Here is a 25,599-nt window from a genome sequence, read left to right as displayed (position 1 = left end):
TATTTTTGTACTTACTGTAACTGGGGGCCTGAAGGCTTCTCTGGCCTCGGTTTGAATCCGGGATGCTGGTGGCCTGGCACAGGTGGCTTTGGAAGCACTGGTGGCACAAACAGTCCAGGTTTACTGTGTTCTTTTGGCACCTTGCTCTCTGCTGTTCTTTCAGTTAACTGGGACAACTTGGGTTTACTGCTTGGCACTGGAGGAGGAGTTCGTGGTGAAAGGTTTAGAGTTTTTAGCTTCTCGCATCCTTCTGGAGTGTTGAGAACGTGCGATAGAGGCAGAGGTTCTGGAGGCAGCGAGCAAGATTCTTTGCTACACGCAGGCTTTTTGAAAAGAGGTAAAGGGGGCACAGGGGGTGGCTGTTCACTTGGTCTCCAGTTTGAGGATTGAATCTTTAGATTACATTCAGCTCGGGGTTCTCTCACACTGAAGAAATCCTCTGGTTTGATGTCAGGTAGGCTTCTTTTAGGAGGTGGTGGCGGTGCTGGTCCAGCAGATTTGCCGGCAAACGATTGTGATCTTGATTCAGAGTAGGCAGCTTTTCTGACATGAGGAACTGGTGGAGGTGGGTAGGCTGGGGGCAGGACCATGATATCTGCACAAAGAAACATCCAGAAAATGTGGCATGTTGAGGGGAAATACAACGTGTCAAGAAACAAGACTCTTCAGGTTTATTTATGTGATTTAATATTACATTATTAGCACCTGATCTGACAGTTCCTGAAGTGCTGGATAAACATTCAGCTTTCAGCATAACTGAAACGTTGCATGTAGTGAACACCTGCAATTTCATTCAGGCATGGCTTATGTCAACTTAGCACAGATTTTTTCCTTTCTTAAAAATAAAGAACAAACTACGCTAACAGCATTACCCCTCTTCCTGACTGATGACCTTAGAAAGGTCTTTCCACGGCAGGAGACTTGCCAGAAACCATGCCCTAAAAGGTACATAACACTTTCTGTATATTGTTACTCCTACTACTAGGCCCTTTTGGCCTCTCAAAACGTCAGAAGTATCTTTAATCTCTCTCAAGATCAGATACCTATACATTACTTTGGTTATTTTACCACCTGCATTGCTTTAGATATGACTGAAACCACAATCTGGCATTCCACATGAATATTACCTTCGCTGCGGGCCTTTTGTGGGGCCTTCGATGAAGGGAATAAAGAAATCACTTACCATCTTTCACTATGTCAGAAGTATCTGGTTGCAAGTAAGACTCTTCCTCTTCCTCCTGGTCATAATCTGCAGACAAAATTCAGCGTGTCAGACTCTGACAAGTACTACTGGAACCAAGTAAGAATATTTATTGCTTTCTAACAACTATTTTTCATTAAAAAAGGTGGAAATAAATGGGAAAAAAAGTCTACCTCTCTCACATATTACATTCTCCTCCATCTTTCAAATGAAAGTACACTTTCTGGTGAAACTTTCTAGTGGCATAGCCTTCCTCAGAAAAAAATCACATTGGTTACAGAGACACAGCTGCAAACTGACATACTGGGAAAACTAATTGGAAGAGTAAAAACACAACAACCCAAAAGCAACCCTATCACAAAAACATTTATGATGTTGCAACATGGATGCCTAAGCAAGCCTCATGATCTACAAAACAAGTAGTTGTTTTGCCTTAATCTGGCAACAGAAAGATGCATCACAACAAATAAATTATTTCAGTGCTGCCTTTAACTGGAAGGCAGGATAATCAAGACATAAAAAGCATGCTACTTCTAGGCAGTAATTTCTCATCATTGGCTATGAGAGGAGCCTTAAGGACACTGCATAGTACTTCCCCAAAGAAATACATTAAAAAAAAAAGACAGGTTCTGATAAAATCAGTTAGCTGTTCTAATTTTCCTTATTTGAAGCCTTTCTGAGCTTCTTCAAATGTGATTCCCACCATATACATCCCTTCCATCCCGTAAACACTGAAGTCCTAAACCACAACTCTATACAAAATGCTGATGAGTCTGTTTTCCTCTGCTTTGCAACAATCAAACCGGATTTCCTAAAGAATCAAGCTCCCACTTTTTTTTTTTTTTTTGTCCTGGTCAGGAAAAAGGGTCAGGAAATTCCTTTCAGGAAACGGGAGTACTTGCTCCAATCATCCCTGCCCTTGGGGCAGAAATCTAAGAGAGCAGATGGGAAAATGCCTACTTAAAGGGACTATCTGAACCATTAGGCAAGTCTTCTCATGCTGGATTTTACTGTGTTTCTTGGCTAAGGTAACTGTTGAAATACACTGGGAATACCTATCTGACAGGCTTCCTATAATAACCTCATCTCTAATTACAAAATAAACACACTCAGCCAGAATTGTTTACTGTGAAGCAGCTCCAGCAACAACCAGGTATCAAACTGAATTGAAAACAGACTCTGCTAAGAATGAGATTCTTGGAGCTTTTCTTCAAAGAGTTACTCAGTTTGAAAGTCTTTAAAGAATGTTATCCTATGCAATTCACGTAGACCATTTGTATGCCTAATGTGAGATCTTCCTGAACTGGGAGGGTGAGCAATTCTCTTTCATACTAAGCAGACTACAACACAAATCGAACAACATCCTGATGTGAATTACTGCTTCTTTTGCAGTACAGGTGAATCAACTTTACAGACAATACGGGAGGCAGCTAGCTCCAAAAGGTCTTACCACATTGTCAAAAGATATTCTTAGGACATACTTTTAAGTGACTAACATCCTACTATTATAATTATATTAAATTATTGTCAATAATATTCCATTAGCATCAATTATAGCAAAGACTTCCACTACAACCTATGGACATACTCAAATGTTTCATCTTTTTGCTATATCTACAGACTTTCCAACATGCAGTCTTAATAAAAAATTAAGATTAAAAAAAAAAGATTGTATTAATATGGGGTCAGATACCTTGCAAGGCCTGAATTTCTGTAGTCACCCTTTATTTTTTACTAATGCTTTTATAACATAGACTATACTGGTTTTGATATTAAATTACAGCAATTCTATGCACTTTGTAAAAATAAGAACTTATAGTTCTCGGATGCAAACTGGATCAGATAAGTTTGTTTAAGCTACTGGAATGGTATGGGATACTGCAGAATCCACAAGAAAAATCAAACAGCTCTTATTTATAAGTGTCTAAAATTGTCACCTTCATTATCTGCTGAGTGGTGAGAATACTTGATATCAATGGGACGTTCTACTGAGCCGTAGAAACTGTCTGCATCAGAACCAGAGTCACTGCAAAAGAAAAGACAATCCCTTTTGCATCACTGCGTTATAGGTCTTGAAAAGACAAAGACATCCATTAGCAGGACTGCAGCACTGCGAAGTAATACTGGAAAAGCAGAAGCAATCTAATCCTGTAGCAACAGCCAAATATGTTGCTGCTGTTATTTTTATTTTTATTTTATGCGTTTTAATTTCTCTTAGCAAAAAGACTGATATTCCTCTTGGTACTCTTTTAACTCTTTACTAGGTAGGCCTTTCATTCTTGGGGCCTATTGCACCCATTATTATTTGGCAGTAAATAACTTGTAGGTGCAAAAGCCAAAACCAACACTATCAAGAGCTAGCACGAAAGGGAGAAAAAAAGCAAATAAGGATTAAGGCTTCATACCTGAATTCTGTTATTGTTTCTTTCTTATCATGGTAGTGATCAATTTCCCTCCTCAGGGATAGCATCCAATTCTAAATAAACGAAACCACAATGTTTAACACATCATTCTTGAAATAATTACACAAAGATGCACAGTATCTTTCCTCTGCATGGCCAGAGTGGCTGCTCAAGTGAAATATTTATGACTTTATAGAGGTATTGAGAGGACTTGCTAGTCAAAATGTTTTGACTATCTAAAATCCTATACAAATGTATTAAAATATTAAGAGTTTTGATCTGTGAATTTCAAGCTGTTACTCCTAAAGCTGTGTACTTGTTCAGTCTGCTTATGTAGGAGATTTCACTGAACAGTTTTTGTATTTTATCAAAGGTTTACAACACAAATACTCACTCATTAGCTAAAAGTAAAACCAGGAATGTGAAGAAAACGGTGACATCTAGTATGCCACTTTTAGCCATTCCCTAAATTACCACTGGAATTCTCATTCAGTTAAAATTTCAGACATGATTTTCAGAGGAGCCCAAAGAACTAGAAATACAGATTGGGGTTACAGCTGCATGTCCAGTTCATATAGATTTTAGGGAAGTCAGGATTCGTTTCTTCTTTTATGCTTTAATTTTCCTTGAAGTAGAAAGGTACCTTTCTTTCATCTTCAGATGAAGCAGAAAAAAACCACGTCCTGTGCTTCTTGCTAATGTGAACTAACTTGAAAGGAAACACGTTGCTTGATGTTGTCTCCTCAGCTGCCCGCATAACCCTGAGAAATAGAATAACCAATCTATAAACGTCCGAATCTGTAAAGTTAATTCAGCTGTGCAAGTCACAAAGCTCAGAAAGCAGTTTTACCTGCCAGTTATGGCTGAAAATAAGTCCCAAGCCCAAGAAAACACCACCAAAATGCTAATATGCACATTTGTAGTACTTTTCAAAGCATTATAAAGGATAACGCAAGAGTGCTGACAGGAAAAAAAGGCTAAACCACCAGACAGACATATAAACAGATGTTTTGACTGGTTCAGTAAACAGTTTTCATGACCTGTGTTAATTTACAAGCTTCACACAATGGCATGATGTCTATTTAGGGTGTCTGTGATCCATATTTCAGAAAGGCAGAGAAGAAATGACAATATGGGTTTTCCAAGAAAACAAAGAGAGCTAATATTAAAATTTAACTTAATTTTTCCACTTCTGGCTTATAAGTACTACCTTACAACACTAGATCAATGCACGTGCTTAAAGTTAACATTTTTTTTTAAAGTTTAATTCAATCTCTTCCACAAACAATGTAATTTTTTTTTTTTAAAACTTTTCCCCCAGGGATGCTCAAATGAGAAACTTCTGCTCTATCCTCTCAGACACAAAAAACTATTTGGAAATGCATGCTATAAAGCTTTAGAAAAAAAATAAGGAGACTAAAGTATTAAGACTGTGGACAATCTGAAAGTAAAATTTCTAAGAATTACTCAGTACAAACCATAGAGAAATCTGATTTAGGTTTTTACAATCATTATTGGAACTTTCTTTCTGGTTCCTAAATTTTTTAACTTGCTGATTTCCTTACATAATACAAGATTTCTGTAAGTCCTATTTAAAGAAGGTGGTTTGTAAACCTACAGAAATTAAAAGACAGTTGACTTTTGGTTAGGTACCAAATCAAAATATACATGATTTTGGAAATAAATAAATAAATAAATAAATAAATAAATAAAATCCCATCAACACTGTAGATGACACTAAGAGCAAAATTCTGTCAGAATTAGCTGTTGCATCTTTTTAGAACCCCAACCCCAATTTGAAATTGCATGCTATAGTTTTCTGCATTTGTCCAGCCTGAAACAAATCCGCAAAAGGAACTACAAGTTATTTCATATGCTAATTTAAGACTAACAGGGATGTTAATACAGGAAATACCCATCCTACAGCTGGGAGGGCCAGCAATGCTTCCCACATTCTGAGTCACTGGACAACTCAGCACTCTCTCACCTGCTGTCCACTCTTAACATTTAAAGGCTATTGAATGAAACATCCAGAATACAAGTTTAGAGAACCTTAGGGCAACTTGTTTTCACATAGCCTCACGCAACCACCCAGTCCAATAAATGAGTTTCTTTCATTTCTTTTTCAATAATACTCATGTCTGTGCATAACACTAACCATGACCTGGTCCCAATTCCAACCAAAGTCTCTACAGGTTGCTAAAACATAGATATATAAAAAGAAATGAGCCAGTCTCTAGCATTCACAAATTCCTTCTCATTTTTTATATAAACATGATTACAGAAGCTAGTATCGTGGCCAAGTTATAGTACAGGTTGCTTAAACAATTTCATCTTTACTTTTTCTTAGCCATAATATCCTAAGCAACATTCCCAGAAAATATGCCATTGTTGTGGTCACATAAAAGCCCTCCCATTCTAACAAGAGACCTCTTTATCCCACAAGTTTGAGAACATCATGCAGTGCAAGGATAACATAAGTGTATGTAACTACAATAAAACTGCAGGACCAATAACGTGGTATTTCTCTACATTCTGTATCTGATCAGTCCTTTCTTAGCATCAGTTGCAACAGCAGTTTCCTAAGGTTCTCATGGAAGGTAGGCTTCCTGTACTCAGGAACATCCTGATGGTACCAGTTAACTTGAAAGCCATGTATTTGTCTTCAAGTCAAGAAGCAAATATTAAAATTTAGTGTGGAATGAGTGGAATTTAGTAGTGGAATGAGTCAGACATTTTTGCACGTGCATTCTCTCATTTGTCACTCCTGTAGCTGATTCAATTTTGACACCAATTAGTGTCACTGAATCAGGAGATCTGTAAGTGTTCCTTTCTGATTCCTTTCTGTTTTTTTTGATGATCATTGAATCACGAGAGAACAAAGATCATTTGTCTTGAAGAATCCACATCTACCTGTGTGTGCAAAGCCTGCATTAAATAAGGAACAAGCACAAACCCATTCCAATGGTTGCAAATTTAACAGCGTTACTAGAGAAATTACAAAAGATTAAGGGTATACACTTGCAAAGTACAGAAAACATCATATATGCAGTTTGAAAGACACAGATCTCTTGGAATCTGAGACCACTGCTTAATCCAAACAGCCACAATTGAATTTACCTGTTCAAAACGAAAGGCAGCCCCCACCCCGTTAAGAAAAAGGCCCTTAGGTGTTAAGGAAGTTCTGTGGAACTCACCTGTTGTAACCATTCAAAGAAAATGCACCCTGTGGAGATGCAGATGTGCTGCTCTTAAAGTAGTAAATACATCCCTCGTGGATAATCACGAATCTCAGTGGCCCTGAAAAGATAAAGAAAAAAGGTGAGCAAGATATAAATTCAAAGGCAGTACATTACTCAGTTCTTACACAGTAACCCTCCCCAAGTTAAGAGGTCCTAATTACTTTTATAAATCTTTACAAAAGGGCACAAGCTATTTGAGTGGCAGCTGGCTGGTGACCAGTCGCATGCAGCACTCCATGCAGAGTTTCAGGACTGAGGGCAGTATTTGCTTCCCTCATTTGAGAGGCAGCTGGTCAAACAGTTTCAAAAGAAACCTAAAAGATGGTAAGGCTGACCTCCACCTGGGCTTTTTTTTTTTTTTTTTTTTTTTACTGGAGAAACAAGCTAACATAAGAGTGCAGCCCAAAACAAGATGGGAGGAACATAGCCACAGGCTACAAATACATATTCATGTTCACCCCAAAATCATAATAGCATCTCTTTATTCTCAAAGGTGGCAATACATAAAGCTGGCAATAAAATGGTTGTTTTTCTTTGTTAAAGCTAGATGAGTGCCAACACTCCTCCTTTTATCAGACAGTAATCTTTGCCCTTAGTTGTATAAACACAGTTCAGTTGTAAACAAGTATAGCAAATTAACAGAATATAAATAAATCCAAAGTCTTAACTTTTCTCCAAGTAAATGGGTTCTGATTCCAAAATTCCTGCTATTAAGTACAGCCTAATCTCAGCAGTGAGAAAATTTCCACTTCACAATGTCAGTAGGAGATAGAGATATTTTTCTAGTATCAAATAATCAACTGTAGAAAAAGCTGAGCACTAATTTCTTTCAGAAAAGAGTATTCTAAGTTGATAAATATCCCATCTGTTTCTGTCTTAATCTTACTTCTGAAGGCCTTGACAATAGATTAAACCAAACCCAACAAACTCAACCACAATACTTATAATCTAAGACTTACAATTCCAAAATAATTTGAGCAAATTCTTTCAATACACGTCTTTCATACAAATACTCCGATAAAATTATAATCCAATACAAAGCGAGATGAAGACTGCCTTCATAAAAGAGCTCGTTAACAGGAAATGTGTTTATGGCCCCAAAGGCAAGGATTTAGAACATTTAATTTAGTTAATACCTCATTCAACTTACATTTCAAGATCTGCAGCTGGGTGCCTCCTTTTTTATGAAGATATCCTGATTTGGTCACTCCTCCAGGCATCGTCAAAAGGTTTTGTGCTCCAATTGCCTTCATTGGCACTGGCCAGACCTGTTCTTCTGAGGCCATCGTTCTGCAATTTACATTAATTAAGAACAGTTTCAAATTTAGATTTTACTTTAGGAAATGAGTACTGAGAACCAAAGCTTATTTCCTTAAGCAAGTTTTCCAAACGACTAACATGGTTCAGCAGTCAAGTATGCACCACAGACAGGGGTGTTCATAGATTCCAGGAAGTTTGCGAGGTATAAAAAACACGGCGCAGAAAGTCCCGATTTATTTTTATGCAGTTCTCAAAAGTGATTGACGGGCGTTGAAACAATAGAAGAGTGTTCAGTAAATATTACTGAGGATATTATTTACATATTATATATGTAAATATTATATTTTAAAGTGCCCCAGATGATAACAGAATTAACTGAGGCAAGTGGCTAGAAAAAAAAATCAACTTCTCTAAGGTTCTCTACCACCATGTGTGGACACAGAATGTAATTTTCTGGACACTGAGGGAATCAACAGTCAGATTTTACTAACTGTGGCATGCAATACTCCTTACCCCTCACACTTACATGTTTTATTCTACATGACAGCATTAGAATATTATCTTATACTGAACGTCTTATGTGACCACATCCAGTGCAAGTCAAGTTCATCTCAGATTGCTGCAAACAACCATTTAATTTATATATCAGTGATCAATGCCATGCTCCACCAAGCACTTTTGCAGTTACCGCTCTTTCTGCTATCATCTTACAAAAGCTACCAAGAACACTATTTTTTTAAGCAGCAGTTTCTTCTGTCTGATGTATCACTGAGCCCCTTCTTCAGCTGGCAAAGGATCTGGGCTAAAAATCCAACTGTGTAATAAATAAAAACACGCACGAACTGAACAGACAGAGTGAGCCAGACATAAAATGGTCTGTTATGCTCAGGTGCAGGGCTACAGACCTCTGCTGGTAAGGGGCAAACTAATGAAATTCCTTTGTGAATAAAACCAGTTAATTAGTCCTTAAGAAATTAATGGTTTAGAACTGAAGAGCTTTAAGTGAATCCTGTTTGTTTCTCCTTTCCTGGTAAGGGACAGTAACTGAGGTCATCAGCATAGCTCGGTACAGGAACCTAAGAGCCAGCAGTAAAGTATACAACCACTGCATAAGCGTCACAAAAGACTGATGTGCAAGTCGATTGACCTTTCAATGGATCAACCTAGGATTTACTATGACCCGCTCATCCCTTGCTGACAATGCACATGTGGGGAGAGGTGGAAATTACTAACAATTTCTACCAGAGGAGTTCAAACTCCATGAAATTCTTTAGGCAGCCTAAAAACTTAAATCACAAACATTAGGTTTTAGTCCCCCAGTTTTATAAAACAGGGTCAAGTAGAAAAAACAGGATGCAAGACTCCAGAAAGGTTCTCACACCTAACATGATGTCTTCCTAGTGTTCCTCCAGTACCTTCCTACTCACCAGGAGTTATTACCTTTGCTGTACTCAGCTATATCCTTCCTTCTGCTAGACCTCTTCCCCCTCCCTGGTTTTATTACACAATTGAGATCTTTCCAAGCTGTGTTACGCCTTCCTCCTCCTTGCAGCAGTGTATTAACAGGCCCAAGAAGTGGCTACACACAACTTTTAAGAATTAATAAAATAGTCAAAGAAAAACTAAACCAACTCTAAAACTCTAAAAGGAAAAAAAGGCAAAAAGAAAAAAAAAACACAAGGAATCCTTCAAATTATTTACTCATATATTGTAGAAGAGTCAAAGTGAGGAAAATAGCATTAATCAGCTGGCTGCTGTCATCAAACAACACTGCAGTGCTGCTAAGAGTGATTTCCTTCAAATGAGGAAGACAAAGGCAAGTCCCGAGCTCCATTTTTCTTTTAAGAGCCGGCACAGCAACATCCAAACATATGAAATTAATTTACAATTAAGTGATTTCAGTCTGTTTCTAGTTACATGCAGAAAAAAAAAAAGATTAAGCAAAAATGGAAACTTTTTATTCAGCCAGATATACTCCGAGCTCAGTTTTCTTGCTCTAACCCTAGCATTAGTCTCAATGCCATCCAACAGTTTTGAGATCATTTCAAGATCGTTGTGGGTTTTCAAATGCTGTGTGCTTGTTCTACAAAGAACAAGAAAAGCCTTAGGACTTAGTGTTTGGAATGAAACACTAATCCCTGTGTTATTGTACTTAGGTTGAAAACACATCAGAAAAGGAAGAGTTAAATACCTCTGGGAGGTTATCCAAAACAACCAGCAAGCTGAGATTTCTAGGACCCGATGACAAACACTGGGGACAAGGGTATCCCTCCCTAGGTAAATACAGAAAGCACAAATATTTCACTAGGTCATGGTGGCCTTCTGCACGGGTAGCTCAGCTACTCACTGAACTGTGCCTGGGTGCTGCACTTTCTTCACCTGCTGAAAAGCCTGAATATCAGGAAGACAAAAAAATCATGGAAGCAGAGAAACAAAGGTGTAAAGAATCCAGTTCTACGGTGTGATTACGGGATTTAACTGAGCGGGAAGGATGGCAGAATATCAGGTTCTGCTTCCTCTATTCACAATCATTTTTTTGTTTCTGACTACTTACAAGAAAACGGCTCAGAGAACAGAGACCAAACCTTAACACTTCCCCCTCCCAACTGTGTGAACAAAAAGGTGTGGCTGAACCCCATGCAGGCAAGGACATGTTTTATGAGTTTAAGAGACCACCAAATACCAGGTTTTCCAATGGGTTTAGGAGCAGCTGTGCATAAAAGCGTATTTTCTGGGTCTCATTGTGGCTTTTACCACTTCTCATCACGTGTAGGCTCCTCAAGCACTTTCAGACCAAAATTACACACACACAGGGAGGACACCGGTATTCAGGATTGAAACATCTTAATTTGGTCAAAGATTGTATTTTTTTTTTTTCCTCTTCTCCTCTCCACCCCCACCTTTTTTTTCTAACAATACAGAACTATCCTAGAAGGACAGTAGATGCTGTTTTCCATCATTCTGCTGGGACAAAGCTGTCAGAACCATCTATCCACAGGATCTTTGTTGTAGGGGTGGGATGAAGGAAGACTGGATGCTCTTAAAGATTTTTCTGATCTTAGCATCGATACTAAGGTCATCTTTAGCTCTCTGAAATGGTTCCTTCCACTCTTATCTTCCTGTTATAAAAGTTTTTAAAATCTACTGCATGAGGAGCGGATCAACGTCCCATTACAAGCTGCACTCAACAGCAAGCACTGAAGTCGTCGCTGTAGAGCCTGTGCGTTCTGTGGTCATTCAGAACAGAAAGATATTTCCAATATGTGTTTTTTATCCTGTTACATTCTCACCCTACAAGCCAAAGACCCCATTACCTATTTGCAGCCCAGGTGCCTAAGCAAAGCCTCTTCCACTGAGCAGACACCAAAGACAACAGAAAGCCCACTACGTGCCATCAGGGCCAAGCCATGTTCTCTGATGCCAGTCCTTCTCTTAACTGACACATTTTGTGTAAGCCTCATTCAACAGCCACCTACTTGATTCTTATTCCCACTCTTGTCACCAAGGGACTAGATGCATAGTTTTAAACTGAGTTTTCCATTAAGTCCCCAATGCATTAGAAATGGCTATTAAATCTACCTTCTCCCCCTTGCCCCCCCCCCCCCAAAAAAAAAAAGCACTGAAATGAACATCCTGAACCAGAGGAGGATGACAGCAGACAGCAGAAGGGCTTCTTGCATCACTTTGTTTCTCAGAAGATCCACGTGGCAATTCTGTGCCTGCGAGGGAGATGGCAGGCACTAAAGCACAGCAGGAGAGACACTGTAGGAATCTGCAACATATTGCTGATGCGTGAGTAGAGCCAGCCTAAGTCTACCTCATGTGAGTGTACCTTTCTCAAACACTACCAGGATGAACTGCTTTTTATTTTAGATAACAGCACCTTCAAAGTCACGACAGCGTAAAAAAACATGAACTTTCACACTTCATGGCATACACCTGGTAACTCTGGTCTGATGCAGAAGTTTCTCCTAAACCATAACAACACTTACCAAACTCAAACTCTGAATGGAGAGCAGCCTGATGTTGTGTAGTATGCAAATGTACACACCCGTGAAGTAATGTTAACCCATCCCCTCAGTCAATGCATAGAGAAAGCTAAATTTGAGTCTAGGGCATAGCTGCACAGGCTAAAAGTCCCTCCACAAGTACAATTCTGCTGCATAAAAAAATCTGGAGCACATTATGGAAGAACACTTACCCCTTCTGGCCTTAAGAGCTGTTGGTGTTCAGCCCAATTAAAGCAAATACAGGCTGATTCAACTAAAGATTGCATCCTGGAAGAGCCATGAGCTCTCAGTTCTTACTGACCTTCAGCAGAAAATAGGGTCAATGTGTTCAACCCCATGTCTTGCAGTATATAGGCACAAAAACACATTACCCTCATCGCTGAAGCTACAGCTGCCAGAAGTTGTATTAAAAGTTCTCACTTGTTACAGCAATATTTATGGTCTGTACTGGAGCCCAGTTTGCTCATGCTGAAAACAAAAAAAAATGCCTCTGAAGCTGCATTAAAAGAAATTAAATCTGATCTGAAGCTGTCACAAGAATCTCTATGCAAATTATGTCTGAGAAAATGTTGGATGTTATGAGATAAAATGGAATTTAATCTTCAAATTCTATTTTGAAAGTAAAACCTAGCAAAGCAGGATGCCAATTTCCTTCTGAACGTAACTTACGGTAACAAACGCATTCCTCTTATAATGCAGAGGAAGACTGGAATTTCAGTCTCCACAAAAGGCTTAGCCAAAAATGAAGCAACACTGCACATACAGCAAAACTAAAGTAAAAGCTTCTCCAATTTGCTCTCAGTAATTCTGAACAGAAAATAATTCTCCAACTCAACCATCTACGCATCTACCATCTCTTTGTAAAACTGTTTTCTCCAAAAATTACAGGTCTCTTTTCCATTTATTAAATATTGTCCAGTATTGCTGAAATCCTCTTTCATATTTCTCCCAGTTTTTGGGGTTACACGTTCTGTTTCTTAATACTTCTAACAGCCCCTTTCACAATAGTCTCTCAGAAGGATTAACAGCACAGCACAAACACTCCAAGAAGAAATAAATCTTACAGGACAAAGGAAACAGAGAACTCAGCCTGACTGAGATGCATGTTATAAATACATTTACTCAGTTAAACTTGCTTCAACTTGCTTTTCTCTTCAGGTGAGCATTTCCAACCAACACTCTCCGTACCCCCCCTCCTCCCTTTCCAGTTCTTTACCCTAGAATTTTCTGCCTAAGGTACACAAGTTAAAACTATTTTTCCTAAATACAGTTTTCTTCTCTTAGTTTTAGTCTGTTCTCTACCTAAAAGAGGAAAGAAGATAGAAACACAAGCCAGAAACATGCACTAACCTTGTGACCATGCCTGACCGACACATAGCTTTTCTGCTGCCACTGTCCCCAAACGATTGTTTCCTTTGCGACGACAGCGCCATTAGCAGCTTATGACCCCTCTCAGGCATGACAGGCACATCTCTGCACTTCTCTGCTCTCTGCAAGTGAAACGTTGGAAGTGCCTGCGAGAGCTGCCGTACACACCAAAGGAAAAGAAACCGTGCCCCAGCTGCTTGTGCATCTGCGCTGCAGTGTGGCCAGAAGGGACGCCGAGGCAATGACTTGTTTCCTTTGTTACTTCCTGTTTCCCCCCACTGTCAGTGGGCAGCACAGGCTCTGTCAGATTTCCCAATTTCCCAGAGAGGCTGCAAATCAAGCCGTACACGCATCGAGGCTCCGTGAGACAGCAAGCCAAGTAGCGGAGGGGATTTTCCAGTGCTCGCTCGCTTCCTGGCCACCCTTCGATCAACTGCTTTCCCACGGGAGGAAAAGAAGGTGGGCTTTTTGTCTCGCAGCGTGCTCTCACACCAGCAGAGTTCAAAAATGCTGCCCGTGCTTCTGAAGAGCTCGTGCTTCAGGTATTGGCATTGCACCACAACATTATGATAAGTATTTCACCTCTGTTTTCCCCTCTATAGCTGGAGCTCGTCCTTCCCTCTCCAACTCAATGGCTATTTAGAAAGATTGCGCAGCTTATACATGCTTTGGAGCAAGTCTTGTCTGTACATCTGACACCACACAAACCACAAGAGGCAATAAAATTCTTATCCAAGGGGCTTACAAAAGAACAACAATTCTACAGGACAAGTACCAACAGCTGATGATGAATAATAAATGCCGTTGTTTTACACTGGAACAGTATTATTTTCACTTGGAGCTCTTAAAAGAATTCATATGTTTCACTGGCTTTGTCTGGAGTTAGCCAACACCCTGGGCTAAAAAGTTCAGTTAAGACAAAAAGAACTAGTGTATTTCAGAGTGATCAACAAAACTCACACACGCTGATATGCTGAGAAAAGCTCATTTCGTGTAGTTTGGGGAAAATGGCCATGACTCTGTACTCCAGAATGGAAAGAAGTTTCTATATAATGTCTTCACTCTTTGTAAACTACTCCATAGCCAAAGTGCAGAAGAAAATAACATTTTGGATACTGGCCCTGGCTACACTGGGTGTAAAAGCAAATCGCAGCCTTCACCTTAGGGCACCCACATGCCCTCCTTCCATAACCAGGCGAAGTAGGAAGGACAAGGGGTGTGAATTATCAGACACCTGCTGTCAGCTGAAAGGAGCAGTGTATCAAGACAACATCACGATGCTTTTAAATAAGAAGCAATACTCAGCTGACTCAGTGGTTTAATTAACACATCCTTCACAGATAAAAGCTGCAAAGAATACTACATTTCAGTGGTTTGTGAATTAAGTTCATTTGTTCCACCCCCAGAAGTTGAAATAGGTGATACTAAGACTTAAATAGTTTAAAGCAGTCCTTCCTCTCCTAGTTCTCTGCTAAGCATACTCTTCTGAGCTTGCGTGACCGTTTTGCAACCTTTATCTCTACCTCATTAAAAAAGCTATCATTGAAATGGCAGCACTGAGGAACACTGCAGACCAGCACTTCCGAATACCAGTTCCTCCTTCCCTTTTCTGGCGTGACACACCTTAACTTTTGGTTTTCCCCCTCCAAAGTTTGCAGCTATTAATACCATGCTCTTTGGCCTCTGCAGTCTCGTTTTTAATTGCATTTCATATATCTAACATGTTCTTGAAATACTGCTTTCCTATTTTACTCTTTCTGATGTCCTCTACCTTTCTTCACATAGGGGCTCAGAAATACAGGGTTTTTCACATCAACTTCCAAGATCCCCTTCTGATTTTTCTGGTGATTTCCAACAGTGTCAAGAATGAATATGGAGTTAGAACAGAATCCATCACACTTGCATTCACACAAGCTGGTGTTCCAGTGAGGAACACAAAAAAAAAAAAAACAAACACCAACAAACCAACAAAGAAACACCAAAAAGCCTTTATGTGTTTCACAGATGACCATTTATATGGCAGAATGGAATTTCAGCTTAATGTTCTAGACCAAACATTAATCAAATGGACTGTGTTTCAAAATCGCAAATACAGAGTCTAAATAGCCATGAGATCTTAACAGATTTGATTAACACGTTTGTCAGGGAAGTAAAAAGGGAATAAATGTCCTCTTTCACAATACAAAATTCAGTTTTGCAAGGAACGCTGGCATATGGTTTTCAGATCACTAACCTTCATTTGTCCCCACAAAATCAGTGGGGAGAAGAGGCCTTGCCCCAGATTAGCCCAGGGAGACTTTCAACCAAAAGGAGTTACTTCATTTCTTTAACATTATGAGATTGCACTCAGGGAGAACCAAAACGTCAGAAACCAACAGACATTTGGTTTTCATTCCAGCAGGACCGCTGCTTGAGCAAGACAGTCAGTCATCTCTGCCAGTGTTAGCAACAACTCTTGCTCCCAGTCAGAAGTAATCCCACCTCCCCCAGGTTTATGGCAAGCAGGAGCAGTACCAGACATACCCAGCGCCACGCTGCCCTTGGCAGTATAAATGCACTAGGCTAGCTGAGGGGCTGAGCTGTCTCTGCAGTGAGAGAGCTTCCTCTTACTGACCACTTTACAGGAAACTGCAAGAAGGGACTGCAAATAAAAGCGGTCTGAGAAAAGCCCAGCAAGAGGCAAGGCAGAAAAATTAACAACAAAAAAAAAATAGTATAAAAACCAATTTCCTTTAGCCACAGCGAGTAGTCAGCTCAGTGGTCAGGTTCCACACAGAGTAACACAAGAATTTATACTTTTTACATTTCCATAAAAGCCTATAGTATAGTAAGACATAAAAGCAGACTATACTCTGGTAAAATTCTACTGACTAGTAAGCTTGGATCAGGAGTAGATTATTGTAACTTTTATTTATTAATTTTACCAAATTAGTTTAGTCCCAAGTTTCTTGATCATAGTGGAAAAAACTGGTTCAGTATATTGAACCAGAATGTCAAGAATACACTCTGCAACCACTAATTGTAAAAGAGTAAGGGTAAGTTACTCACCTGAATCCTTCACCTGCTAGGTAAGGCAGTCCTATGAAAATGTGAATAACCACGCATCAGAATTAACTCTGCCAGGTGACCTGCAGAATAACAGTCATAAAAATCATTAACAAAGGGGAGAAATGAGGCCAGAAATACCAAAAACCCTCTTTCAATGCCAAACAAGTTACAGTTCTTTAAACTTCTACCATTCCCTCATTCTGCTTACTGAGGAACAGCTTAAAAGGCTTTAACAATGTATTACATTATATATATATAAATGTAACATAGTGTAAGACATATTTATGTAGGATGTCTTACTCTAGACCATTCATATTTCCTGTATACATATATATGTATGTATAGGCATATACAGCTACAAAATGTTAGCAGTATATGCACAGCTTGTAAAAATCGACTAAGAATCTGCAGTTGGAAGAGAAGGACGGTCTGCAAGCTGTCGATACAAGAACATTGTCATTGACCAGATTCTCTTAATCCAGCTGGCCCTCAAAAATCCTCACTGATGTAAACAAGGATAAGCTGTAGTGATTTAATTTAGCAGAGTTTCCCTGGCATAATTTTCTTTGCTGGTGATTTCATTATGAGTAACTGTTCAAATTAAGTTTAACAGAATTACACTGAATCAAACGGCCCCTCAAAACTTGATAGCAACATCCATCCACCTGGAGAGTTATCTGGGTCTCAAGTCTACCCCAGTCAGACCAGAGCAGTAACACTTGATATATGCAACACTTAAAATGGAAGGCAAATTCTTAAATGCTCGCTGCTTTTCACAGTCTGTTTTGTTTTTTTCTTTTGTTGTTGGTTTTATGATAAATTCAAAGACACGTTACCAAGACAAGATTTCCATTCACATTTACCATTGAAACCGGATGGATGCTCCTTTTAACAACTGGCTATACTTGAGGTTCTTGTAAAGAAGAGCATAAAGTAAGTGCAGCCACAGTTATGAATAAGTGGTATCTTTCACCAGCATTTGTAGCACAACTTAGACGTGACTATAGTTAAAAACTATAACTAAATAACTGAAAAGCACAAATGTGACTGGCAATGTCCTATTCCTGCATGCAGTTGTGCTGCAGACAGCTGCAAAGGGAGTTTCCCCAAATACATATATCCTGAAAGTGGGAGTTTCCACAAATTATTTATTTCCCTGGCAGATTTCCTCTTTCAGATATTATGGTTGAAACCATAATACCGCTTCGCTATTTTGTAATGAACTGCATACAATTCCATTACTAATGCACTCTATAACCGATGATTTAGCCAGCACTGTTGGACTCCAAAATAAATTCTGCCTACGTTCCAAAACACCTCTCAGTATTTAAGCTAGCAATCCATTAGTAAATGGAACACTAAAATAAAGACTGTTAGAAATTCACAAGGGAGATTCCAATAGCCATTGCGGATTATAAAGCGTATCGGATAGGTACATTTAACCTACAGATGTCCCACTATTAAATTTGAGTCTGCTGTTAGGAAATATCTTTTTTTCTTAGAATTTTATTTAAATCAGTTTACAGGATGTCAAGAGTACAGCTGTAAGGAAGAAAGGTTGCAAAAAAGCACATTTGATGCCTACACTGACGTTCACCATTTTCTACCACTTCTAACACTAGAGCATTTCAGCGACAGATAAGCATCCTCTTGAATGTTTATCAGCAAAAAAGTCCATTGAGTAAATAGATTAATTCTATCACTGATCCCAGTAACAAGTTTCTAATTGAATAAGGAGCCACAGTTATGTCATCCATCAAAGCCCTTCAAGCTCTGTGTCCCTCTCCTGGTGGCAGTCGGTAACACTATACTGAACGAGTACACCTCTGCAGGCAAACGGCTGCAACCAGCACCGAAAGAGGAAGCTCAGCTTCTGTCAAACCCTTGGAAAACAAAACGAGACAAACATTTGCTATTTTTGTTTTGCTTATAAAGAGACTATGTGATAAAATTTAAAGACCAAGTGTAACCACAAAGACTTTCTCCATATTTTACTGCTGCACAACGCAGTAGATGGTGCTGGTTTCTAACAATGCACTGAAGCATCTCAGAGATTGCTTTTCTTACACTTGGAAACTCTGACTGCACACCAGAATCTCAAAATAAGCTACTAACCATGCAACTGTAATTTATAGAATGAGACGGTCCGACTAGGCTATAATGCTAATGGACAGTCCCCACCTCCAAGAGCTTTGAAGCCTCAGCAGACAAGAGGACAGAAAGAATATATTTGCCAAAAGCTAATTTAATTAACACGTGAAGACGAGTACTGTGCCCCAGACCTCAGGCAGGCAAGCAGGTGGTGCAGAAAAAAGGTTTCTTTGATTCCAGTGACTGGTCCCTTGTAAATCACGATATGAACTTCTCTTAAAGTAAGGTGTATGAATTTTGCCACTCCCATCTCCAACCACCAAAGACTAAATCAAAGGACTGAAACAGGCTGGAGTATGGATTACAGTAGCCAGAATTTAAGGTCACAGTATGTTTCATCACTTCCATGAATACTTGCATGCCTTTATGTTAAATGCACTGGAAAGAAGATTCTCTGCAAGCCCATGCTTACCTTCTACAAAAGCTGAATTCAACTGTAACCATGAGATCATGCATAGCTGGGATTTTAGGGGACAGGGAGGTTGCATAAAATAAACCTATAGCTATATATATATATATAAATACATATGTACATTAATTCATTTTAAAATGGTGTATAGTATAAACTCAAGCAACCTTACTAGGCTTCTTAGCAAGATGAGCTACAAAGGATACCTCACCCTTGTGCACTGTTCTTCCTAAAAGTTTCCTTTGCAAAGCTCTTTCAAAGCAGCGCAGCCAGACCCCTTACGGAGCTGAACTGGCAGTAGTAGAAGTACACTTTTCATTACAATGTCCAAAACCTTGTGTTTTGTGCCCTGCCTAGAGCCAGTGGCCGTGATCTCCAAGGAGCCTGTGCAGCGTGCTTCCATTTCCAAGCTCTGGTATTCCACAGAACGCAAGGTTTGGCTTACAGATGGAGCATGTAGTGTTTCAGCAGAAGCTTTTACAGTATTTATGGAGTATCTTGCTTTTAAACACACCCTGAATATTCTTAAGCCCTTATAAATACAAACCTCTTTCTGTACACAATGAAGGACTGAAACTGGATCTCACTTGCACAAAAGAAATTCAGGAATTGGGGTCAGTGGATTAGTCTTGTTTCAAACTAACAAATCAAAGCTGACATCTCTGCGTGCAGTAAACACAGCAGCTCTCCCAGAACCAAGCCAAATGACTGACCGTACGGACCACAGATGCACTGATTCAGCTGCATGTTTCTGGCACCACAAAACAGAAGCTGTACAGATGCTGAGCTTTAAGAGGCTGCTGTTTCTGCACGCTGTTTAAAACATGATGGTATTTGTGACGTTTCATATAGCATGGAAACTATACAGGCAGATACACAAAGTCCTCCAAAAAACTGCAAGGGTGTTTGGATCTACAGTCCTGAAAAGAACTCTCAGCTCTAGAGGCATGCTAGGAAGTGTAAGAAGTGCATTAAACACTGCCCAGAAAGGCTCTCCTTCCTCCAGGAAGCACCAGACGAGCTTACGGAACACGACAGTCATCTGATGTTAGGCAGTGAGCTGCTATGTTAATGAAGGGCACTGCCCTGTACCTCTGGGGGAGACCAAAACCTAGCAGTCCTAACGCTTCCAACTAAAATTCCCCCATTACATACTTGAAAAATGTGTCTACCAAATTTTGTAACATATTTCCAAATTTGGCATCATGGGTTGGCAAAGGTGCTAATAGTCACAAAGGTGCACAGTTTATGAGATAACCATTGGAGATGCATCTTTGACAGCCTAAGTAATTTTTGCTCCCAAGAATCACCTTCATGCAAAGGAAAATTACAAAAAGCAGTTGGATTATTTGCTGTCTTATCACACCAGAGAAGCAAAAGCACCATTACAGTTATCAAAAGGACATCCTGGAAAATAGCTTGTTTTAGCTTGTAGAACTGCAAACTCTTTCCACCTCCTGCTATAAAAGTTATATTCTATCTATACATGTGCATGTTTATATGCATACACTATATATGTATATTCATATGTAAGAATAAAATCTATTCTTTCAAAAGAAACACCTTTAACGAAGAGCAGCATAATACTGCAGCTTTGATTAACAACAGCCTTGCATTTGTGGCTCTTCTGTTTTTCTTGGAAGAGCCGTGAACAGATGGCGGCTAGGTTAGTCCAGCTAGAACATGGGGCCAAATTTTTCTAACTATATAAACAAATACATCCATTTTTATTGGCATCTAAGCAAGGATAAATATTAAGATATCAGAGATGTAATTGTTCCTCCTCCAAAGGCCTCTTCCCCATAAGTAAAAAAGAAATGAAGAAAGAGCAGTAACTTACAGTTTCACAATCTTCTTAAATAAGTCAGATTCTTCACAAGATTTAATAATAATTGTCTATTTTTTAAATGCAGACAAAATACAACTATAATAAGTTACTAAAGAATACAAAAAAAGTGTTGTGGTTTGTTTAATGGGCAAGAGGAACATAACAGAATTACTGCACTTCACTTCCTTCCTCTCCTGTGTAGTCTACCTGAGAACCAGCAACTGGCGTGGCACGAACAAAAGCAATGGGCACAAACCCTGCGACAGTTACAGCTTAAAGCTCTTAAAGTTTGGATTTTTTGATCATTTGGAACGCTATGTAGTTTTCTTTACAATTTTCCATTCCACTTTGATAGAGATGCAACCATTTGGTTAGAAATCACAAGGAATCTGCTCCCCAAGACACACCTTGCCTTTTGGTATTTTGGCTGTTCTACAGAACACCACCCTCACTCCTCATCCCAGTACAAGTTTCCTTCTCCTCTTGCTAGGTAAGGATGCTGAAATATTGCAACATAAAGCCATCAGACCTTAAGCACTATGTCACACTAAGTCATGAATAGTGGCATAGTTTATCTGCTTCTTAGCACAGGACATTAGGAACACCTCAGGTTTATATTTGCTTTTCACGTGGACCTCCTGCCTGATTATCAAGCCAAGTTCTTTTTTCGTCATCACTGCTCAAAAAGCTAAAACCCCAACAAGAAATTAGAAAAAGGAAAGGAAGCCTGTGAACATCACTACCGCAAGCGGTACAGACTGTGTGGGAGGCAGGGCTTTCTCACAGGTTGTCTGTGACAGGAACAGCTTCTGCTTCCACGAGGCAAGAATGACACCTCACAACTCCTGACCCATGTGCCAGGTGTGCTTCTTCCACGTACCTTAACACAGACCCAGAGCACTTAAAGCAAGCTCCTACCAGAGTGCTAGACTACACACCTTGTGTCATTTCCTCAGGGCTGCAAAAATGACAGAGAATAAGTAACACACGGCAGCCTGGTGACTCGGTGTGCTGACCAGAGTGGTGGAAGTGGCACAGATCCACCCATTCGTTCATTTCCCCCTTCCTGGCTGAAATGGAAGAGGCCATCCCAGGAAGGATGGGAATTGACCAGGACCGCCAGCTGAAGAGTTTCAAGCAAAAAGCCTTCTGCCTGCCACATTTTGTCCCAAAGATGCTGTTGCAAATCCCTCCTGCTTGCATTTCTCTCAACAGGTGGAAAACACTGATCGAATGCCATCCCCTTTGAAGGAAGGCCTTCAGCCCTGGAAGAAGATTCCTAGCTCCCAGCTCAACAGCAGGCTTCCTGCTGCTAGGTCATTACTCAGCAGCACAACGTTAGACCAGAGGTTAGTACATCTTCAGGAATTAACATCTTCACTAATCCCTTGCACCACCTGGCAACCTGATGTTGCTGGGGAGCTGAATCATGCAGAGCAAGGGCAGGAACAGCATTGGTGGAACTGCCACGTCACCCCGGCGGTCCTGTCACTCTGCCAGGCAGGGAGGAGGAGAAACACCATGCAGGGGATGCCACGGCGCCGTGGAGGAATGGTTGGGCACCGATCCAACAGATACCTGCAGGGCTTAATGGCTTTGATACCACTCAGTACCGCATGCATTTGGAAACAGCATTCCATCTTATCAGCTTTGCTGCCGCTGTTACTGCGGTGGTTAACTGTACCTCGAAGCTAAGTATGGGACGCTCAGCAAATCCACACGTTCTCTGATAATCTTTTAATTAGCCCTTTCAGTCACTTTGGTCAGCATCTTTCTGAACTCCAGCCATTTTCACCACAGCTGTGATATCTGCCCAGGCAGAGAAATAAGGGCTTTTTTTTCCTGGGGGGAAAAAGTTTTTAAAAGTGACTCACTGAGGCTTTGAGCTCAGAGGGAAAAAAGAATTTCACTGTGAGTTCTTCTCGTAACAGCTACTCATAAATACAATGATTTCCTCTATAAGTGGCTAGAGAATAGCTACGCTCTCTCCTTCTGTTCTCCTACTTTAACCTTAAAAGCACACTTAGTGCATTCCTCTTTCCCTTCCAAATTTCCCTCCCTCCCCCACTGCACGGTCACACACCAAGCATTTATCTAGCGTAACCCCAGCACCCTGCCATGCTTAATTGACTCCTGAATAAGAGTACCCACACAAGCTTATTGATGGGATAGATTTGGGCATAGGATAAGTTTGGGCCAGGCTATCCATCAGCCTACTATTTGCATAGGTTCTCCTAAATCCAGGACCACAACTCCATCATATATAATCTCACTGGTATTCCTGCTCTTTGGAGAGAAGTACCAATCTTACAGCAAGACATCTTTGCCCTCGCTGCAAAGGGTATTTTGACTTCTCAGAAAACCCTTCTTAGTTCCTGTAGCATATATTCACCTATTTTTGTTAAACACAAGTCTCTGGTTCGGAATCACAGTACATATTGTCCCACACAGCAAACAGCAGAGACAACACTGGAGCGCCCCATGCTCTGACAGGGGATGCCCACTCCGACAGCAGGAAGCGTATTTCCCCCACAACATGTACAAGAGGCTGTATACAGAAATCCCACTCCACTCACAGAATTGCACAGTTAAAACTGTGCCATACTTTGGAAACGCACAAATTTGGCTCAAAACCAGAGACTGGTTAACTGACTGAAAAGGAACGGTAAAAAGCTCCGATGTTTAAGCCTGACTGATTCAAGAAAGGCACTTACCAGTTACAGGTTCTCAGCAGCTGTGCAAAACAGGACACTTTTGCCTAAACATAGCTCAGAGGGCCTTATTTTGATTAGCAAAGTTTACAGATAGGATCAGTCTCGATTTAGCAAATTATAAGCCTTTCCTCTGTCCATAGGACCTTTAGGCTTACAGGCTAGGTTTCTTAATGCTAGATTTCTCTCTACATCATTAACAGGACAAAGTAGAAAAAGTATTAATTTTTCTAAGAATCCAGGAAAGTACAGAAAACAAAGCAAAGGAGACTAGCTCTCACACAAGCCCATGTACCTGAAGTATATAGTTTTATTAACACACGGAAAAATGAGAAGCAGACTTCAGTTGGTCAAAACTGTGCAATTGCTCAATTTGGATAGAGGTGCACAGTATGAGCTAGCAAGGTCCAGCAACAGCCTGGGCTGTCTCTGCAGTCAGGCCATACTGCAGTGCTCCAAGAGAAGGGATGCTCTCGCTTGAAGAAACTGTCTTGCACCTGTAACACATCAAACTCAGCATCTTCAGTGTATATAGCAAGTTCCAGCTCGATGTAGGAGAACAGTTATGTGACATGTTGGAATAGGATTACTCTTCAGCACTGTCAGAGTAACAATTTACTCTTTTTAGTAGGGTTGTCACAAGATTAGAGAGTAGGAATTTAAGCCTCTGCTGCTTGGTTGCAGGAACCAGCTCTCACGGTTAGCTACGTTCTCGTTTGAATGCTAACCTCAGCACTTACACGCACGCAAGCAACTTCTGCTGAACCGAAGGGGAACTAAGGAGACCGAGATGAAATTTGTAAGGACGAGGCATTTAAACTAAAGCTTTTTCCTTCATAGGAGGCTTTTTAAAATTTTTGCAAATATTCCAATGGAGAGATTGTCCCTTACTTATCTCAAAATGGTAAGAAGTATGTGAAATGTTGAAAAGTGATTTAAGAGAGCTAATAAAACATGAGATTAAGGACCATTTCAAAGAGGATTTAATTTGGAATAAGATTTGCATGCAGATCCTGAAAAGAAATTTTGGATCAAATCTAGTTTTTACTTTTATGGTGTAACACCCAAAATCAGAGCTCATGAGACATTTAAACTCAAAATGAGCTTTGGGTTTTTTTCTCTCCTCAATAGACTACCATTTATTTAATAGGAAAATATGCAAATATTTATAAAAATGACTGTTTCCAGAATGATGATTAATTTCTATCATTACACTAGCCGAAGTTAAAAATAGAACAGGGAAACAAAGCTTCCTACCGAACCACATTCATTTTTTTCTTCTTCTTTCAGTCTTTCAAGTCGTATTTAACCAGATAACACTGAGGTATTCACAACAATCTACTTCCGCTGCTCTTCTTATTTGTTACTAAATGGTTATTACGTGAAAAATGAAAATGAAAACAGATTTTTACATTTACTGGAATCTGCTGCAGAATCTGATACGCTGCCCTAAAGTGCTCCATAAAGAAAAATAAAGACATTTCAGTGACTGACTTCAGCACAGAAAGGCTCTCCTGAAGAGAAGGAAGCTTATTTGTCTGGAGAAGAACTGAACATGAAAGTGGAAATTGACGTGTTAAGTGAGATTTCCCTCCTCCAAGGGTTCTTGGTTTTTGTTTTGCATAGCTTTAAATGGAAACCTCAGTGCTAATACAAGACGAAGCTGGAGTTATTTAAAGTCACTTCAATGTAAGAACATTTAGAATTCTGTGTTGCTTTTGGGTTTTGTTTAAAGATTAATATTGCACAGCAGAGGTTCATGGTTCATCTGAAGAGGCAGACAGCACGTGAATCTACACCTGGCCTTTTTTCCAGTCTGTTAAAGCAGATTAGCACCCAAAGATGCAGCGCAGCTGGCAGCTCCAGGGTGGCTTACCTGAACAACGAGGAGGTGCATTAACACTCAGAGTCACAATGGAGATGGGGTGACCAAAGCCCACCCTAAATTCACAATCTTGTCCTCACAGAG

General features: G+C 39.9%; 1 protein-coding gene and 1 long non-coding RNA gene across 8 annotated transcripts in view; one reads left to right on the top strand and one right to left on the bottom strand.

Moving 5' to 3' along the window:
- Positions 1-25,599, top strand: part of LOC137855539 (uncharacterized) — a 50,562-nt gene that overhangs the window by 12,203 nt on the left and 12,760 nt on the right. The window contains exons 3-4 of one of the 3 annotated variants that reach the window (XR_011095795.1): positions 13,400-13,942; positions 22,135-22,268. This is a non-coding gene — a long non-coding RNA (uncharacterized lncRNA). Of the gene's footprint in view, positions 1-13,399; positions 14,026-22,134; positions 22,269-25,599 lie in introns of all 3 variants that reach the window. The other 2 variants (XR_011095793.1, XR_011095794.1) reach the window with 2 other exon arrangements.
- The window catches only part of SH3BP2 (SH3 domain binding protein 2), a 37,218-nt gene that overhangs the window by 4,819 nt on the left and 6,800 nt on the right, over positions 1-25,599 (bottom strand). For 2 of the 5 annotated variants that reach the window (XM_068679755.1, XM_068679756.1), the window contains exons 2-9: positions 16,532-16,611; positions 7,996-8,135; positions 6,801-6,903; positions 4,247-4,364; positions 3,607-3,677; positions 3,139-3,227; positions 1,184-1,249; positions 16-595 (exon numbers count right to left, since the gene is read on the bottom strand). In XM_068679755.1, the coding sequence (XP_068535856.1) occupies positions 16-595; positions 1,184-1,249; positions 3,139-3,227; positions 3,607-3,677; positions 4,247-4,364; positions 6,801-6,903; positions 7,996-8,131 (1,163 nt within the window). In that variant the 5' untranslated portion in view covers positions 8,132-8,135; positions 16,532-16,611. Of the gene's footprint in view, positions 1-15; positions 596-1,183; positions 1,250-3,138; positions 3,228-3,606; positions 3,678-4,246; positions 4,365-6,800; positions 6,904-7,995; positions 8,136-10,296; positions 11,624-13,465; positions 13,601-16,531; positions 16,612-25,599 lie in introns of those variants that run through there. The other 3 variants (XM_068679752.1, XM_068679754.1, XM_068679757.1) reach the window with 2 other exon arrangements.

This window comes from Anas acuta, chromosome 4 (genome assembly GCF_963932015.1).
Source record: "Anas acuta chromosome 4, bAnaAcu1.1, whole genome shotgun sequence".
Taxonomy (NCBI): Eukaryota; Metazoa; Chordata; class Aves; order Anseriformes; family Anatidae; genus Anas; species Anas acuta.
This window is presented reverse-complemented; position numbering and strand designations above follow the sequence as displayed.